Here is a 17,562-nt window from a genome sequence, read left to right on the forward strand (position 1 = left end):
TTAGGAAACAGCATCCAGAAATCTCCAGACTCCTTTCAGTTGTTTTCATTTTTGTCTTAATTATTGCAGATAATCTCCTTAAGTGTGTATTTTGCCTAGTCATTGTTTATGGGTAACTTGCCATCTTTTTTGGCAGTGTTTAAGTGAAAGGTCCTGTTTAAAACTCCAAAACTGGTGGACTTTTGTTCCACATAACATTACATTTAAGTGGAAAGGTTTTGTGTTTTTTGGTTTGTTTTTTTTTGTCATCGTTTGTTTTTTGCTTGCTTAAGCAAACTCTCCAAGATAATGACTTTGACCTGAGGCATATTGCAGTATTGTGGTGTAATTCTGCACAGCCTGTTGGATTTCCTATAAGAACAACCTTGTAACCACATAAAACCCTGACCTAGAAGTTGGTGTCTGTGAGTGTGTGTCAGAGTGTGTGTGTGAGTGTGTGAGTGCGAGTGTCTTTTGAATCTTTCTTAGTTGGTAAGGCCCAGGAAGACAAGGAAGAAGGCAAAATTTCTTGAGGTTTAGAAGAAGTGAGAGAGATTTTTCCCCAGATTCTTAGAAACTTTATTTCAAAGGCTTCCTTTGTACATCTAAAGTCATATTGCTCAGCAACAGAAAAATGGTCATTTAATTTGCATGTTAAAAAAAAAGGATGGTTGAACTAAAATGTCAGGACCTGAATTCTGATCCTACCTCACTCATGAACTACCAGTGTGGTCTGGAGCTTAACTTCCCTGGGTCCTTTTTTCCCCATCTGTACATTTAGGATGTTGGGTCTCTAAAGGACCTTTTGAACTCTTAAGTTCTATTAACCTTTAACCAACCCTTTTGAGCCATGATCTGCAGCTTAGCTTTATGCTTCTGATGCTAGGGCTCACAGATGAGATAGAGGACTGGAGGGTATTTTGGGAAGTTGAAAGTAGTTTATTATTATAGCTGGAGCTTGTGGTGAGCAGAGGGGAAGAGAGGAACTTGGAGAGGTGTGACTGCTGCCACCAACTGTTCTGATCACCGTGTGCTTAGGGCAGTTTTCTGCAGATCTGGCCTTTCCATCTCGGAGTTCTGTCAGTCTTCTCTGGCCCATCAGGCTGTCCTTCTGTTCAGGGACTCCAAGGGTCCTCATTGTCTCCCTCATCATGCCAGCTGTCCAGGCACTACATGATGTAGACCATTACAACCATCTAACCCTAGAGAGTTTGCTTTATTCAGACTAATCTCTTCCCTAACCCCAAGCAGCCAGTAACCACTGATCCATGGTCAGACTCTTCTTGAGCTTATTCATCTTCATTCATCAACTCGATTTACTCAAAATTTCACTGTCCTAAAGGGAACTAGATTAATTTTTAAAAGCTCATAATTTTCTAGACTTCTGCTCTGCTTAGCGAGCAATTAAGATCCACTTATTATTTCTCTAATTGTGGAATGTGTGAGGACAGTTGCCTGATTTGGTTTCAGGTCTCCTAGAACTGTGTTTTCATGTCTTTTATAGGCCTCAGGACATTAGGATAGTGCCTGACATGTGGTAGTTCTTAACTAAATAATTGATCTACTGATTAGTACTAGGCTCAAAAGAACTCCAGGTAACTGGGTAAACAAGAAAGAAGTATATTTATCTTTCATAAATAAACCAGCTCTGCACTCCTAGGCTTGGCACGATTGCTGTTCTGTCAAGTCCTTAGGGGTCCACTGACGTAGCTCTCTGCCTCACCATTCCAGGGCACTGTTGTGCCTCCTGTAAAGTATCGTCAGCTGTTTGAATTTGGAGTCTTTTATTTTCATTTGAAGAAAGTTGTGTCTGATTTTTGTTTTCTTTTTTGTGGCTTTTGGTGTTTTCTGCATTTTCTACAATGAACATATATTACTTTTATAATTGGGGAAAAGTTGAAATGAAAGATCTCCCCCCTCCCATATATAATAAATACATGTGTATGTATATGTGTGTGTGTGTAGTGTGCTACACACACACACACACACACACACACACACGTCCCTTCCTGAAATTTGACCTATGGGAATGTGAAGAAGATATTAACAAAGTATAAAAAGTGTGTGCCTAATGCTTGTATTGCCATGTGATAACATGGGGAAATTAATATTTTATTATTGGAGAAAGGTTCATTGCACTTTTGGAAATTGAATACCAAGGTATATATTGGGTCTTTTTTTTTTGATTGGTATAGTTGTTTTAATTCATGTTATATTCATCCACTTTCGTCTGTGACTTCTAAAGTAACCTTTAGTTAAATAAACTGGCCATTTCATTTTAACTACATTTGCCTGAAAATATTATGTTTGTTTTTCCATCCACCCATCCTTTGAACAGCATCCCGGTGGGGAGGAAGTCTTAAGGGAACAAGCTGGAGGTGATGCTACAGAAAACTTTGAGGATATTGGTCACTCTACGGATGCTCGAGAACTGTCCAAAACATTTATCATTGGGGAGCTTCATCCAGTAAGTACATTTTTGAGGGTCTTTTCTTACTTCTTTTTAAGGCTATTTGTAGACCTTATCCAAGTCTTGCATGTATAACAACATTTTTAAAAAAAGCATTATACCAAAAGCAAAAACAACTCCTCTTGAATTTGGAACATCATTTTTGTCATAAATAAATTGACCAAAAACTTCTTGTATTTTACTGGTTCCATTTTAACTCGTATCTAGAATCAGAATCCCTAACCCCAATGCCAGTCCTGGAGAGTGCTGCTGACTTACAGAGCAGGAAAGTTTTAACCTGGGGTTGGGGGTGGGGGGGAAGTATTGATTCAGAATAGTTTTCTTTTTTTTATTTTTTGACCAAAATATTTTTCTTAAGAAAGCACCTTCTACTTTCATAAGTTTGAAGGTATTTTAGTACTAGAATTGATATAAAAGTTTAAAAAATAAGCACTTTGTCCTCATTTTTCTCACTTTATTCTTAAACTCTGAGAGCTTCAACTTCAGTGCCGATCCATGGACTGGCTCTTTGAAACAGCAGCCTGATTCAGCTTCCGTGTAGACAAGGGGCTGTAATACAACCTTACGCCCTTCTGTGGCAGTTTGAAATGACTGCCTAAAACTTGACTGCTCTGTCAACCTCAATTATGAGGAACATAACCAAAAACTTGGCAAGAAGTAGCCAAGTTCTCTGAGCATCCAGAGTCCTGGGCGACCCTATGGTTGTGCACTGAGCCGTTTTCTTCACTCCTTTGCAGCACTTCGACTGCTCCTTAGAGCCAGTCTTCTACCTGCTGTCCCAGCTCATGGTGTGTGACAAGGAGCCAACAAGCAGGCGGCTAAGAGTACTGCACAAAAGGAGAGGCATTCTAACAAGGGAAAACATTATAGGCAAATAGCCTCATTCCAAGTGAGCAGATTGAGAACTATTAAAAAACAAAAACCCATATGAAAAGTGACAGCATATATAATTGACACTTCTTTAATAACTGAATGAACCAAGGTTAAAAGTAGTTTTATGATCCTACAATCGGGAGACTGCAGGAATTCACTGAGGATATCAAAAAAGCAAGGATATAAGTACACATCTCAAAGGGCATGTGAGAGTAAAGGGAAGAATCTAGTAGGTCTTCAGCTGCCACCTGGAATTCAGGATCATAATCCAAGCCTAATAAATGTATATACAGATAATCACATAAATGTAACATTGATGGATGCTATTCTGAACTTTAGAATTCTAGATAAAAATTACTTCTTGGTATTTAATCTTCTATTTTTGCAATCAAGTCAGATCAGATTTTGTGTTTAATTACTTAGAATGTTGAACCTGAAATGGTAATTGTTGAATACTATTTAAAAAGAAAAATCTCAGTAAAAGTGAGCTCTCCAGAAGTGATACTTTTATGGATGTTTTCTGATTTTTTAATGTGCCTTATTTATTTATTTATTTATTTATTTATTTTACAGGATGACAGATCAAAGCTAGTCAAACCTTCGGTAAGTGTAACTTTCTCAAATATCTCAGTGGGTATAGATACCTTTATTTACTTTAATATCACTTGCCTAGCTCAGGACTTTCTTGGTAAAATGAACATGTAACTTGTTGTTCTAACAAAATTGATATTTATATAGACCAGTCTATTTTATTAGGATAGCCTTGTGTGTTGTTATCACTTTCAATTCTTAAAATACTTTTTTATCATAATTACCAATGAATATTTTTGAATCACTACCTTTTTTTAAGTAGCACTGTGCTTTTGAAATGAAAGATATGACACAAACTTTATTTTCAGAAAACTTAAAATCTGTGTAGAAGCCTTATTACTTCCTTCTTTGAGGACACTACCCACATCTTTATCTTTATGACTCTGGGACATAGTAGGTGGTCAATAAATGGTTGTTGGATGAATTGAATGTTAAATGAATTAAATAACTTTTTGATGTGTTTGTCCTAAGGAAAGAAAATAATTCTAGTAATTCTAATGTTAATAATTCTAGTCCTCCCTGAGCTGATTGATCATCTCACTTATATTTGGAGATAAATCCATAGTAAGAATTGGTGAGCAGAGCCATGCAGTGGTTAGGCAGAGTGCCTGAAGAGTCCACGCAGGCAGACTAGGTCCTGGCCTGGAGCACAGGACTGTGGGGGAAATTTTGCCTAAAACAGATCACAGAAAGTAATTTTTCTGTTTGGGCTTATGCACTAGAGAGAGTGCAACACCAAAATTCTGAGCTTGTACAGCTGAGGTTATATTAAGAACTGCTGTTGCTGAGAAGACATTGTCTATAATCTATAAAAGAATCAGTTAATCCCATAATTCAAGTATAAAGGCCATATTTACTTCAGTGCCCCAAATAGTGCAATAAAAATCTTGTGTGATGGTGTTTAGTGAAGAGCGTTTTCATTTATGTTCTCGCCTTTCTCTGATGAAAAAATCTCTAGTTCAATGTTGGTGAGAGTGGTACTGCAGGGAGGTGAAAGATGGACTTCAGTGTTTCACTTGTCTCTTATGAGCCTTGCTGCAGTTCACGTGACTTTATTAACTTTTTCAAGTTTACTTTTTGGACAGTGAAATTTTGTGATACATGGAGGTTTTGTTTTTTTTCCTGAAGTTTGTCATGGAAAATACATATTTCTTTCTGACGTTTGTTCAGTATATTAATAATCTCGTGGTAAGTCATTCAACTATAGTAAAATAATGATATGATTTGACTCGTGACCTTAGATACGCAACAGTAAGATGACAGCCCTAACCAGAAATCTGGGCTACAAGCAGAAGGCAACACGTAAAAGAGAGGGTAGGGTAGGGTGGTGAGCATGTCTCTTACCATGATCGCTTTAATTTTGAGGTGCAGACTCTTTCCCTCTTTATTGACTTCCAGAACATGTGTGTTGTAAGCCATACTATATGTTGGACTAATTGCTTATTACCATATGCTGTTCTGTATTTATATTTCTATTTTAAAGTGCTGATCATTTTAATACCTAGAATGTTTTGGAGACAGAGCGAGGTCACATGCTAAAGTTTTCCATCAAGGAAGGCTTTCCTGACAGCCCATGATGTGTGAGCCCTCCCTCTGTGTTGAAAGGCTTCAGCATTTGATATTCAGTCATCTTGCTTGGTATGGAAGACCTCACTGGAGTTTTCAGCATCTGCTCACTCTTAAAGCAGATCGTTTTTATTCTCTCCAGAGATTTTACAGATCGTCCAACTTTTGAGTATTTTAAAATTTTTGTTTTACTCTGTTGTGACTTTGTTTAAATTAGAGAACATGAGGAGCAAGAATTTGCTGTTTGTCTTAGAAGCCTTAAGCAAAATGAAAGAAAATAAATTATTACTTTTCTGGATTTATCTTTGTTATCCCCTAGTTTACCAAAAGACAGGTGTGTCCTTAAGTATTTATTTTGTTGTGTGTATCTAAGTTTGTGTGTGTCTGTAGAACCATCCGTCAATCTCCTGGCTGATAAATATATCCTGTAGTCTGGATTTTTGAAATGTTGCCTGCTTAAATTATCTAGTTGAATTCTGAAATCGGGTGCACCAAAAGTTATTCACTTGAACCTACCCAAAAAACATGATGTTAAGTTGTCGAATAATATATTTGTAGATACACAAATTATACATTTTTAATTAAACAAGTCTTTTTATCAAATTTGCTTCCATGGAAGATATTAGTAATAGTAATACCATTTATTTACTACAATTTTCAGAGCCTTGTTACATAAGTTATGCGGTTCTCACAGTAACCCTGTGAGATCAATAGATCTGCCACTGAAGATAGAGACAGTGAAGCTTGAATGTGTTAAGAGCCTTGTGCAGAGTCACACTGGGCAGAACCGAGTCCAGCTCCCATTTCCAGGCTTGTCAGTTGCAGTCTCTTAAGCTTCTTCCATAGGCTTTGGATTTGATGTAAAAGGCATCACTCCACCAGTAGTATTTTAACGGAGAAAGTTTTCCAACTAAGGAATGGCTGAGTTAGATAAACTGTTAGAGGACTTTGATTTGCAAAAGCTTGATAGGTGGTATTGCATGTTTTTGTTGGAATTTATCATGTACTGGTTTAATTGTTAACCTTTTCCTAATGGAAAATGAACCCCCCAAGGTCATGGAGTGAACAGATCGTTGACAGATATAATCACGCACATAAACCTGATTTAGGCCCTGCAGAGAATTGGCCTCTAAGGACAATTTCCTTTTTCATCCAAGTGGTCATTGGTCATTCAAGCTTGTGTTAGCCCTCAAGCATCCTTGGTTTCTAGAGCCTAGCAGATGATAAGCAATCAAAAATGTATCTGATTTTTTTTTTGTTTTCGTTCAACACTGTAGAAGATCACTGTTGGTAGTTGCAGTTATGTGTGCTGGCAGTGTTCTAGCATTTGTGCTCTTGGTGAGTACAGCAGAGAGGAAGGACAATATACAGAGTTGTCCGTGTGTTTCATGTTTAGTAAAATGTATGCTCCTGCTCAAAAATAACAGTGTAATGGATTTTCCATGTTGGCCTTCTGTTTGCTGTTTCAAGCTTAACTGTCTAGTGTGGCAATAATTTACCTTCAGTGAACTCTTTTGGTTTCAGAACTTATATCTTCCTGCTAATAGCTAATAAATAACATTTTTTTGGATATTTTGACTATTCCCAGTAATCCTTATTAATTTTATTCAAATATACAAAATGTGAAAAATAATCTTGCAGTAGTTGTGAATAGATTTTGTAACCTCTAAGATTTAATATGGCTTGAAAAGTTAATAAATGTGAAGTTGCATTCTTAAATGACTTTTTTTCCCCCTACCATGTTAGGAATCTTAAAGGCGATATTTCAAGGTTGGTGGGTCTCATAAGCTGCTTTACTTGCTCTTCCCTGTAAGGTTTCTGCCTTTCATGGGAGTTTCTTTAACACGCTTTGCAGAGTGTAGCTTCGTCTCACAGGAAGCAGCAGATTGTTTGGCTAAGGCTTTCTTCTCGTGTGCTCTGGCGAGCAGCAGAGAGGGTGACTCTGAGCCTCTTCAGCTGCCTTACATGTGGCCTCCCCAGTTGGAAACACTACTAATATTGGTGCTGGTGTGTAATACCAAAAGAATGCTTCTTAACAAGTGTTGAAGGCTTTTGTGATTTGGCTGTTTGGGGAAGTGTGTGTTTTTCTAGTCATTTTTAGTTCACTTTTCTGATACTGATGAGAGGAACTTCTCCTGGAAAGCCCTGGAAGGTAAAACAGGCCGTAACCGACAGAGCCAGGCCACACTGCTCCCTGACGTGCTGGTGTCCGAGGCGCGCTGGTGGTGGCCACACGGGTCCTCGCTGCCACAAGGAGTTGGGGAGCTCAGCAAAGGGTGTAGGGTGGGAAGGTGCTGATGACTTTAAATAACAACTCTCATTTTCCATTTTGGTAGACATGTCTTTTGATATAATTTAGGTATGCTATTACTTTGGGTAAGAATTGAATGAAATAAGTGATGGTTTCACTGAATATCTCATTTGTGCTTTTGGGGGGTAAAATTGTTCTTCCTGAAGATGATGGTGTTGGGTGTATGTTTAAATGTGTTATCTTTTCACTTTCTTTGTGAAGGTATTTAAGTGCCTATTCTGTGCAGGATATTTTATATAATATGTTGATTTTTAACATTTTCTTTCAAGTTATATAGGTAAAGTAATGCTTTTATGTCAATAAGAAAATTATAAAAATCTTTTCTTCTGAAAGAAATAGTGAAATCAGGCATTTTATGAAAAGAAGTTTATGGTATAATTTTCCCTTCCATTGTTTTTAATACAGGGTTTTGGTCAATTTAATATTCAGACTTTTCTTTTAACCATTTTTGCTTTTTCTTTTGTGTTTCAGGACACTCTTATTACAACTGTTGAGTCCCATTCCAGGTATGTGGTGAATGTTGTTTGGAAGCATTTAGAGGGCTGGAAGGCTTATGAAATCAGAGTTGTTCTGGGCCTTGTACGCCTACCTGAGCCCTGTGTGGTGCTTGATTTCCACCATATCCTCTTGGTGGCAGCCCAGGCTGTGATTGGCATCCCCATGTGCCCAGTCCCGTTGAAGGTGCCCAGGCCTAAGCTGTCAGCAGGCCCCCAATTGCCCACTCCATCCTCAGGAACACACGGGACTGTTCGACTCTCATTTGTTCCCCAAGGCAGCCCTTCAGATGTTCTATACTATGGCCTGCTCAATCTTTTCATCTCCAGGCCAACATTCTATTTCCTTTCTTTTTTGATGTGTGCTGTTTCTTAAATTGTAGTGATTATATTTCCCTAAGCATGGTTTAGTTTTCCGTTGTCCCTTTTATAAGTTGGCCCTAAAGTTGAACCTGGTAATCCAAGTGTAGCATGAATCACTTGTTCTGGTCCCAGGTTTCTTGATTGTGGCTCAAATCCATCTCACCCTTTTTGGCAGCTCCACCATATTGACTTATGTAATAGCTGCCTTTTGGGAGAGGGCGACGTGGGAGATCCAAGCTCAAAACCACACACTTACGCCTCTGATATTTCGTCTATCAAGATTTAAGTGCCCCAGTCTGTTTGTATTCTGTACATTGCTGTCCTTCAGGCCAGGCCTCACCTTACTTTCCCTAGCCTGTGAATTTCTTTCTAAATAGAAACTAAAGAACCTTGCGAAACTCCACTGAGATGAAAATTACACTTGTAATCATTATGAAATTTTAACCTTTATATTGAACTTGCTCTTTGGACGGGATGATGCATGAAGAGTATTAAAGATAAAAAGTTTATGACAAAATATATGTATACATAAGAATTATCAGTTTTTTTTCAGGTTCCAAAACCTATACATTAATTTTTGTTTTGCAAGAAATTATAAGTTCAAATCTAAATTGAAGATTTTCTTCCTAGTTCTGTTTCTAATTGATCCATGTTCTGTAATTTATACTAGACCAAATTCTATGCTTTAGGATCGAGCAATGTGTCAATTAGGGATATTTGTGAATTTAGATTATATGGACCACAGAGTAAGTAGTTCGGGCATACCATTCCCTACCACTTTAAATCTACCGAACACAGGTTGTCAGGGTGATATTTTGAAACAGAATCATGAACGTTAGAGCTGAGGTGCTGGGAGCAGCCTTAGTAATCCACATGTTTGGTTCAGTCCCTGTATTGACAGTTCAAGGTACACGAATCTGCCCCTAGCCATAGAGCTTGCCGAACGCTCACCTAGAATGAGAGCCTTGCTCTTCCAGCTCTCAGTTGAGTGCCGGTTTTCATTCTTCATTAATGTATATGTACATATAACGCATATAATATATATGATTAAACGTATAAAGAACATTCACTTTTGCTAACTAGTACTCCCTAACGTAGAGTTTTTGTCCATTAAATAAGACGTTACTCCTGGGCAGTAACTGATGGAAGAGTGACTAAGGTCTCTTTGTGTAAAGTTCATAGACCTAGATTTATGTGGAACCAGCAAGGTCATCTGCTTTCCCACAATGCCAGCAGGGCAGAGCAGTTGCCAGGATTCTAGGCTGGGGCATGTCTTACACTCACATCACTTTTGGCAACTCAGAGTTATCTTTTCAGCCATGTAGGTTATTGCAGTAAGAAAAAGATGCCATGGAAATTTTCTGTTGGGAGGAGCAAATATTTTGAGTTCCTCACACCAAACGTCACACGAACATCATGGCTCACTTTCTCTCCAGCTGGTGGGCCAACTGGGTGATCCCGGCCATCTCCGCACTGGTTGTCGCCCTGATGTATCGCCTCTACGTGGAAGACTGAGTGCTTTCTCAGACGCCAGCCAGGGAAGAGACTGTGTAGATGAGGGCGGAGAGAAGCCAGTGCAGCTGTCTCCTTCAACTGACGGAAAGAAACCTTCACCTGAAAAGATCATCTTAATATGTCTGCTTACAAACAAAAAAAATCAAACTGTTCTGTTCTTTCTACTCTTGGACTTTTCTTTTACTGTGTGCCTTTTAGTCTTTGTCCTTGGTTTTATGTTTCATCAATATGTAATTTACTTATTGAGCTGGATATGATCATTAAAAAATGTATCTGGCTTTTAAATTTTACCACTGTATTTGCCTGTCAGTTTGGTATATAATTGTCTTTAATTTTTAAATCTCAGATTATTTAGCAGAATCATTTAATGTGCTAATCCTTCAGAGCCAAACAGAATATATGATTTGAGAACAGATAATGGCCTCTGGATCCTTTCTTGCACTTCTTCATATGTAATTGAATAAGCAGGTATGCATGCTTGCAGTGTAGTTTCTTTTTCAAGGAGATTAAGAAAGGCCCAGAAATTTTACATTAAAGACATCTAATAATTATTCTACCTGAAATAGATGGTTTTATAGGACCCATACAAGAGGCACCCTCCCTTTGATTAAAAAACACCAGCAAGAAAGGCTACATACGGTATGATGCCAACGATATGACGTTCTGGAAAAGGCAAAATTATAGAGACAATAGAGAGATCAGTGGTTGCCAGGGGTTCGGGGGAGAGGAGGAGAACTAAGTGGAGCCCAGGGGAGTTGCAGGGCAGTGGGACTACTCTGGATGTTGAGTAACGGTGGAGACATGACACTGCACATTTGTCATTACCCACAGGACTGAGCACCACAGAGAGTGAACCAGAATATTGTAAGCTGTGGGCTTTAGTCAATGAGCATTTATCAATATTTGTTCAATTGTAACAAATACACCACACTAATCCAAGATGTTGATAATAGGAACTGGGGGAGGGGATGATATGGGAACTGTACTTTCTGAGCACTTTTTTTATAAACCTAAAACTCTGAAAAGAAAGTTTATTATTTAAAAAGCAACAACATAAACACCTATGAACTAGGAGAGGACATTACAACTGTCCATTCTCTCAGCTTAAAAAATACTCTAAGGGGGTTCTTAGATTTGTTGGTTCTGAAGTTTTGAAAATTCCTCCTCTAGAGACACAAGCTGTCTATGTACTGTTCTAAGGAAATTTTGACTCTAATTTGTGGAAGAAAAAAACAAAAAACAAATTTGAAGCATATCAGCAAAGAAATGTAGTTGAGGTGAGCCACAGGGAATTCTGGTAAGCTGTGTTTATTTTCTCGCTGGTAGCTCTAGCTGGACTGATTCAGGAATCTAGTCTTCCGTTTGTGATTCTTTGCCTCGTACTTTTTTTTTTTTTTAATTTGGAAACTTGAGGGATGAACTTATTAGACTATACATGCTTTGTAGTTAGCTGTGATTATGCACGTTTCCAGGAGCAGGTTAGCCAAATGGTGAGCAGTTGCATTCTTCAGGAAGATGTAAAGCACAGTGGAAAGGAAGTTGCAGAGGGTAGATTTTGATAATCAAGGGCATGTACCACCCTTGTCTCTGCCCTTGTCACTGAAAGAGGGTGAAACTAGGGGTAGGAGTGGGGAAGGGTAGCTGTATTGCAAGTGAAAAATTATCTTGCATAAGAATCTATTCAAATATTAATAAACATATGCTTGGAACAAAATCATGCCTTTTAGAATGAATTTGAAGTGGTGTGCTTTGAAACATACACCTATGAAGTTTAATACATGCACAGATATTCAAACTCTGTAGGCTCCAACACGTATGTAATCATGGGTAGGTTGTTGGCTAACTGAAAAAATGAGCTGTAAGACCTTCAGCCTGCTTTTTGGTACCTACACATCAAGGATATCCATTTCAAGTTATTATTTTTTCCCCTAGGAGGGAGAGCAGTCATTTAATTGCTCAAGATGTCCTTTGGCATCATGGTGAAGGGTGTGTCTGGGAAATGAGCAAATTGCCTGAGGGATGAAGGCAAGAAATTAGTGCTTGCTCCAGTGCTTCTGTCATCCGAAAATATTTTAGCAACCACTCCTATCAAACTCCACTTACGGTGAGCAGGTAACATGCTGCCATGATGGGGAGATAAAATTTCCCATAAAACTGTGAAGTGCAATAAATTTTCTTAAGTGAGAATATTCAGATTTTAAAATACAAGCTGAGAAGTTTCTTTTGGTTAGTTTACAGTTTATATCCATGAAAACTTTAGTTGTGGAATTGGTTTAGTACACTAAAGAATATAATATACTCTAGAACATTGCTTATATTAGCGATTGCGATAGTAGTTTCATTAATCTCATTAATTTCTTGTATTAATGAAAATTTAGAATATATTACATAATTTAATATGCTATGATTATAATTTGCATAGTTGCTATATTTATAGGGGATAGTACTATCATTTTTATTTTACTGGCGTTTTTGAGCTCTTGTTGGTTACGAATCTCTGTCTCACATGATTTACATGGATCATATCGTCCTCATGATTATGTCATAATTCCCATTTTGCAATAACATAACCAAGATTTCTAATCAGTCTGTGTGACTCCAAACATTGACTTGGATTGTGAGAGTCACCGTGGGCTTCCTGCAGCTGCCCCGTGCCAGGTGCTCGCAGGAAAGCAAGGTGAAAGCATGCACACTCCTGTCTGATAATGGACGTGAGCATTTGCACAAGTTAATGGGAATAGGAATTGTTAGAAAGCTGCAGATCCGGTCCTAGGATACTGTGGAGACCCAGAGGAGGTGTTTCACAACCTTCGGGTTCTGCCAGGCAGGCGATGTAGGGGGAGAAGAAAGGACTCGGGCTGGCCAGACCTGGGTGACTTCAGGTCTCGCCTGCCGCTCTCTTCAGCTGTGTGTTCCCCTCACTCCTCTTTCCTCTGCCCCCAGATTGCTCTGAATGTGCTAGTTAGAATAAAGCATGCAAGACTGAAGCAGAGAGGGCTGTGGGCTGGAGGTGAGAAGCTGTTTCAAAGAAACGTATAACATTTGTTAAGGGCCCTGTTTAAATATTTTGTGTTTAGATTGTGGTTTTTGGCTTTAAAACTTCAAATGTTCAGTACTTTTTAAAACATTGCTACCTAAATCAGCTATGAAGTCAGTTGAAGTAGGTGTATCATTACCAGAGGATACTGAAAGGATTGATTTGTAATGGATTTTTAGGAAGTTGGCTAATTACATCAGTTTGTTTTTAAGGACTATAACAAATAATTGTATAATTGTACTTTGACCTTTTTTTATCACTGATTCAGCAGTTTTGCTGCTTCAGCTGTTAGGTTTTTTTATTTGTTATGAGAACAACTTGTAAAGGAGAAAGAAATGTGTTCTTTTAATCATATGTTTAACTTTGGTAGTTTGTGCAACTAGAATCTCAAGTAAGAAATTTGATACTTCTTTTCTCCACAGCATTTTTCTCCACGGCATTCCATTAGGAGAGAGTCGAGATTTCCCGAGCCGCCCTTCCTTTCTGGGCTGTGGCGGAAGGCATGGTGTGAGGGTCACCTGCGAGTTCCCACAGCCGTCCTGTTCCCAGGACCTCCTCCCCAGACCGGCCGGCTGCAGGCGACGCTCCTGCCGTCTGCTTGCTCGCTCCGGTGTCCTGGCGGTGACAGGGCTTTTGTCACAGGCACCGGCCTCCTGCCAGGAGGTGTCCAGGCAGCATCCTTATCGGGGGGCTTGCCATGGGGGTGTGCAGGCACAGCAGGGCCTGAGGATTGAGCTGCATGAGGATGGGCCAGTGGCCATGGCGGCTCTTCTCCCTTCAGCCCCTCTTCACACACAGTTGCTGTCTTGCTGTTTTCAGAAAAGAGGCTTTTGTTGTTTCTCATTTTAGTCTTGTGGTTTTTGCCCCAGGGGGGAAACCTGCCCAACAAGGGCACAGTGGAACTAGTGGGATCTGCAAAGCCGCCTTTCACGGAGGTACTTCTTTACGAGGTCCTGTCATCCTGAGTGGGGCTCCATGGGCTCCTTCCTTGTCTCACATGCGTCTCCTGTGGTTGGCAGAGCAGCAGGGACAGGCCGTTTGGCCATTTGGGGCTGGTGTGAATTCGGGTGTAACAGAACGTGGCAGCAGGGGCAGTGGCGTTTTTACTTAATGATCTGTCTTCTGTGTTCACTGTCTTCAAAGAATGCATCCTCCTGAGGGAGAGACCTGGAGACTGTTGTCAAACAGTAGTATGAAACCTTTATTGTGATAGCATTTAAGACGCATCCCAACTCTATAAACATAACTAGACTTTTTTCACGAAGGCTGAAAGTATTTATTAGAAATTTTTAAAAATATTGTGTAAAGCTTTTGTGCAGTCACCAGCAGATTGTAATAGGCATTGCTCAGCTGTGGCTGTAGTAAAGGTTATAACCCTGCACACTGCTGGTAGATAAGATAGCAGATGCAGGGCCATCACTGCAGTCAGATAAGACTGCCTCTTCACACCCAGTCTACTGAACTTGGTAGAGAACGTGAAATTGTAGGTGTTCATTGGGGTATGGTACAAATGGTGACAGAAAAAAGATATGCCTTATAGAACGAGTCCACGGATGTTTTGAAAATTCTCAATTAATAATGTATGTGCACTTTCAGGGCAAAGAAAATAGCAACACCACTGAGACTATGAGAAGCGGAAACTGTGCCTAGGAATACAACTGTTCAAGAGATTTCCCAAATCCTTGATTTGTTTCTCACTGATTTGTTTCTCTTGATTTGTTTTGCTCTTAGGTTGAATAGAGGCCCAGGGTTCCCACAGGTAGGCCTCCCACGGTGCCTGGGCAGGTGGGAGAGCCTGGTGTTCCCTCAAGTGGGCCTCCTTGGTCCTGGGCAGGTGGGAGAGCCAGTGTTCCCACAGGTGGGCCTCCTGGGGTGCCCGAGCAGGTGGGAGAGCCTGGTGTTCCCACAGGTGGGCCTCCTGGAGTACCTGGGGAGGTAGGAGAGCCTGGTGTTCCCACAGGTGGGCCTCCTGGGGTCCTGGGCAGGTGGGAGACCCTGGGGTTCTCACAGGTGGGCCTCCTGGGGTACCGGGGCAGGTGGGAAACGCTGGGGTTCCTACAGGTGGGCCTCCTAGGGTCCCTGGGGAGGTGGGAGAGCTTGGGGTTCCCAGAGGAGGGCCTCCCGCGGCACTGGGGCAGGTGGGAGAGCTGCCCTGCACATTTTTCTGTGCTTTAAGGCCAACTTGAATCTGGGGACACTGTTTATTCTCAAATGAGCCATGGCTCCTAAAAACTTCAGTCACGATTTACACAGAGCATTAGCTGTTGCCATTTGAATGTTATTATTCGGTCCAAAGCACTCAGAAGTAAAATGGTTTCGTGGAAATGTGAATTGGCAGTTTTTTGAATTGACAATGAAGTCATGCTTTTTCTTAGAAAAAGTAATTCTGCATTCAGTGATTCATTTGACAGTGAGGCCTGGCTTTGCCAATAGATTATTTAGAGGACATTTTCCAGACTGAATGAGCTAACGCTAATACTTCAAAGTTTCGAAATACATTATGATTCATAAAAACATTTTATCAAGATATGTTTTGGCTAAGACTTTGAAAATAGCAATATCTCACTTTTCCCAATCTGATGACTAACATAGTGGAGTAAACAAGGTACAGCACTGAACAAGTATCATCTCTAATTAATAGTTATTTGCTAAGTCTTAGTGAAACTTTTTTGGTACCCTTCCCAAATAATGAGGAGGTGAATGCCTCGAGTAACCGCATGTCAAATCCTTTTAAAAGATGGGTAGTTTCTGGTTTGTTTCCCCCACCCCCCAAATTGTAGGAGAACTCATTTGAGTGGTCACTCAAGAAATACTATGAACATTTGATAAGTCACTATGCAATTTTTTTTGCATATAATCTTTATGGACTTTAAAATGAAACGGCATTTAACAGGAATGTTATCCGTGTATTTGTAAAAATAATAAAAATTAAAAAAATATATAAAAAGAAAAACCAGTAACAGAATTGATGTTGAACTCTATCTCATTCTAGCAATTAATAGTAGTTCACCAAGGAAATTTGAACTATTTTTACAAAGTCCTATTTATCTCATTGATAAAATAATTTCCCGTAGTATTTTCTTTTCAGATTTAATAGTTTATCAACATCTGTAATATATTTATGTTTTTTTCAGATGAGTACTAGTAATTGTAATGTATGATACTAGAAGTGCTATTAATTGTAATTTTTATTTTAACCATAAACCTTGCATCCACAGAAAATTGAAATAAATTATTTTACTGCTATGTATGTGCATATGCCTGTTGTAGAGAAGTATAATAGGATGATAAAAACTCTGGGGAGAAGAGAAATGGAAATACAATTTCAAAGAAAAAAAAGAACAATATAAACTTTCTGTCTGTTAAGAAAAATTGTTATTTTTACAAAATAATAATGATAGAAAATTGCCCTGATATTTAAATTCCACTAGACTTATTTAAAAGAGTGAAATTTCAGCTTTTAAATTATTTATTTTAAAAATTGTGGTAAGTTATACATAAAAATTATTTTAACCATTTTTATGTGAACAATTCTGTGGTTTTATGTATACTGACAATATTGTGTAACTTTCACCACTGTGTAGTTCTAGAATGATTTTTATTATTCAAAACAGAAATACATATCCATTAATCAAAAGCTGTCTATCCCCCCCATCCCCCACCCCTGGTAACCAGTATTTTGCTTTATGTTTATGAACATTCTTAATCTAAGTATTTCATATGAGGGAAATTATACAATATTTGTCCTTTTGTGTCAGACTTGTTTCACTCAACATGATACCTTCAAGGATCATCCATGTTGGAGCAGGTATCAGTATGTTATTTCTTTTTATGGCTGAATAATATTCCATTGTATGGATAGACCACATTTTGTCTATTCCTCTGTTAATGGATACTTGGGTTGCTTCCAGCTTTTGGCTTTGGTGAATAATGCTGCTTTGATCGTTGGTGTACAAATAGCTGTCCAAGTTCCTGTTTTTAATTCTTTTGAGTAGACACCTAGGAGTGGAATTGCTGGGTCATGTGGCTATTCTATGTTTAATTTTATGAGGAACTGCCAAGCTGTTTTCCACAGCGGCCAAGCCATTTTACATTCTCACCAACGATGTTCTAATGTTCCTATTTCTCACATTCCCTCCTACATTTGTTATTTTCTGGATTTTTAAAGTTTTCTTTTAAATAACGGCCATCCTACTGACTATGAAGTGGTATCTGATTGTAGTTTTGATATGCATTTCTCGAGTGGCTAATGACGTTGAGCATCTTCTCACGTGCTTTTTGGCCAATTGTATATCTTTGGAGAAATGTCTATTGAAATCCTTTGCCCGTTTTTTGATTGGAATGTTTGTCTTTTTGTTGTTGA

General features: G+C 39.0%; 1 protein-coding gene across 2 annotated transcripts in view; it reads left to right on the forward strand.

Annotated features, from left to right (window-relative positions):
• Positions 1-10,301, forward strand: part of LOC119511516 (cytochrome b5) — a 31,665-nt gene extending 21,364 nt beyond the window's left edge. The window contains exons 2-6 of one of the 2 annotated variants that reach the window (XR_005212191.1): positions 2,318-2,446; positions 3,896-3,925; positions 7,226-7,249; positions 8,262-8,296; positions 10,084-10,184. Coding sequence is in view for 1 of the 2 variants with exons in the window: in XM_037805995.1 (XP_037661923.1) it covers positions 2,318-2,446; positions 3,896-3,925; positions 8,262-8,296; positions 10,084-10,162 (273 nt within the window). In the remaining variant the exon portion in view is untranslated. Of the gene's footprint in view, positions 1-2,317; positions 2,447-3,895; positions 3,926-7,225; positions 7,250-8,261; positions 8,297-10,083 lie in introns of both variants that reach the window. The other variant, XM_037805995.1, reaches the window with a different exon arrangement.
• The last annotated feature ends 7,261 nt before the right edge of the window (positions 10,302-17,562 follow it).

This window comes from Choloepus didactylus, chromosome 16, assembly GCF_015220235.1.
Source record: "Choloepus didactylus isolate mChoDid1 chromosome 16, mChoDid1.pri, whole genome shotgun sequence".
NCBI classification, from domain to species: Eukaryota; Metazoa; Chordata; class Mammalia; order Pilosa; family Megalonychidae; genus Choloepus; species Choloepus didactylus.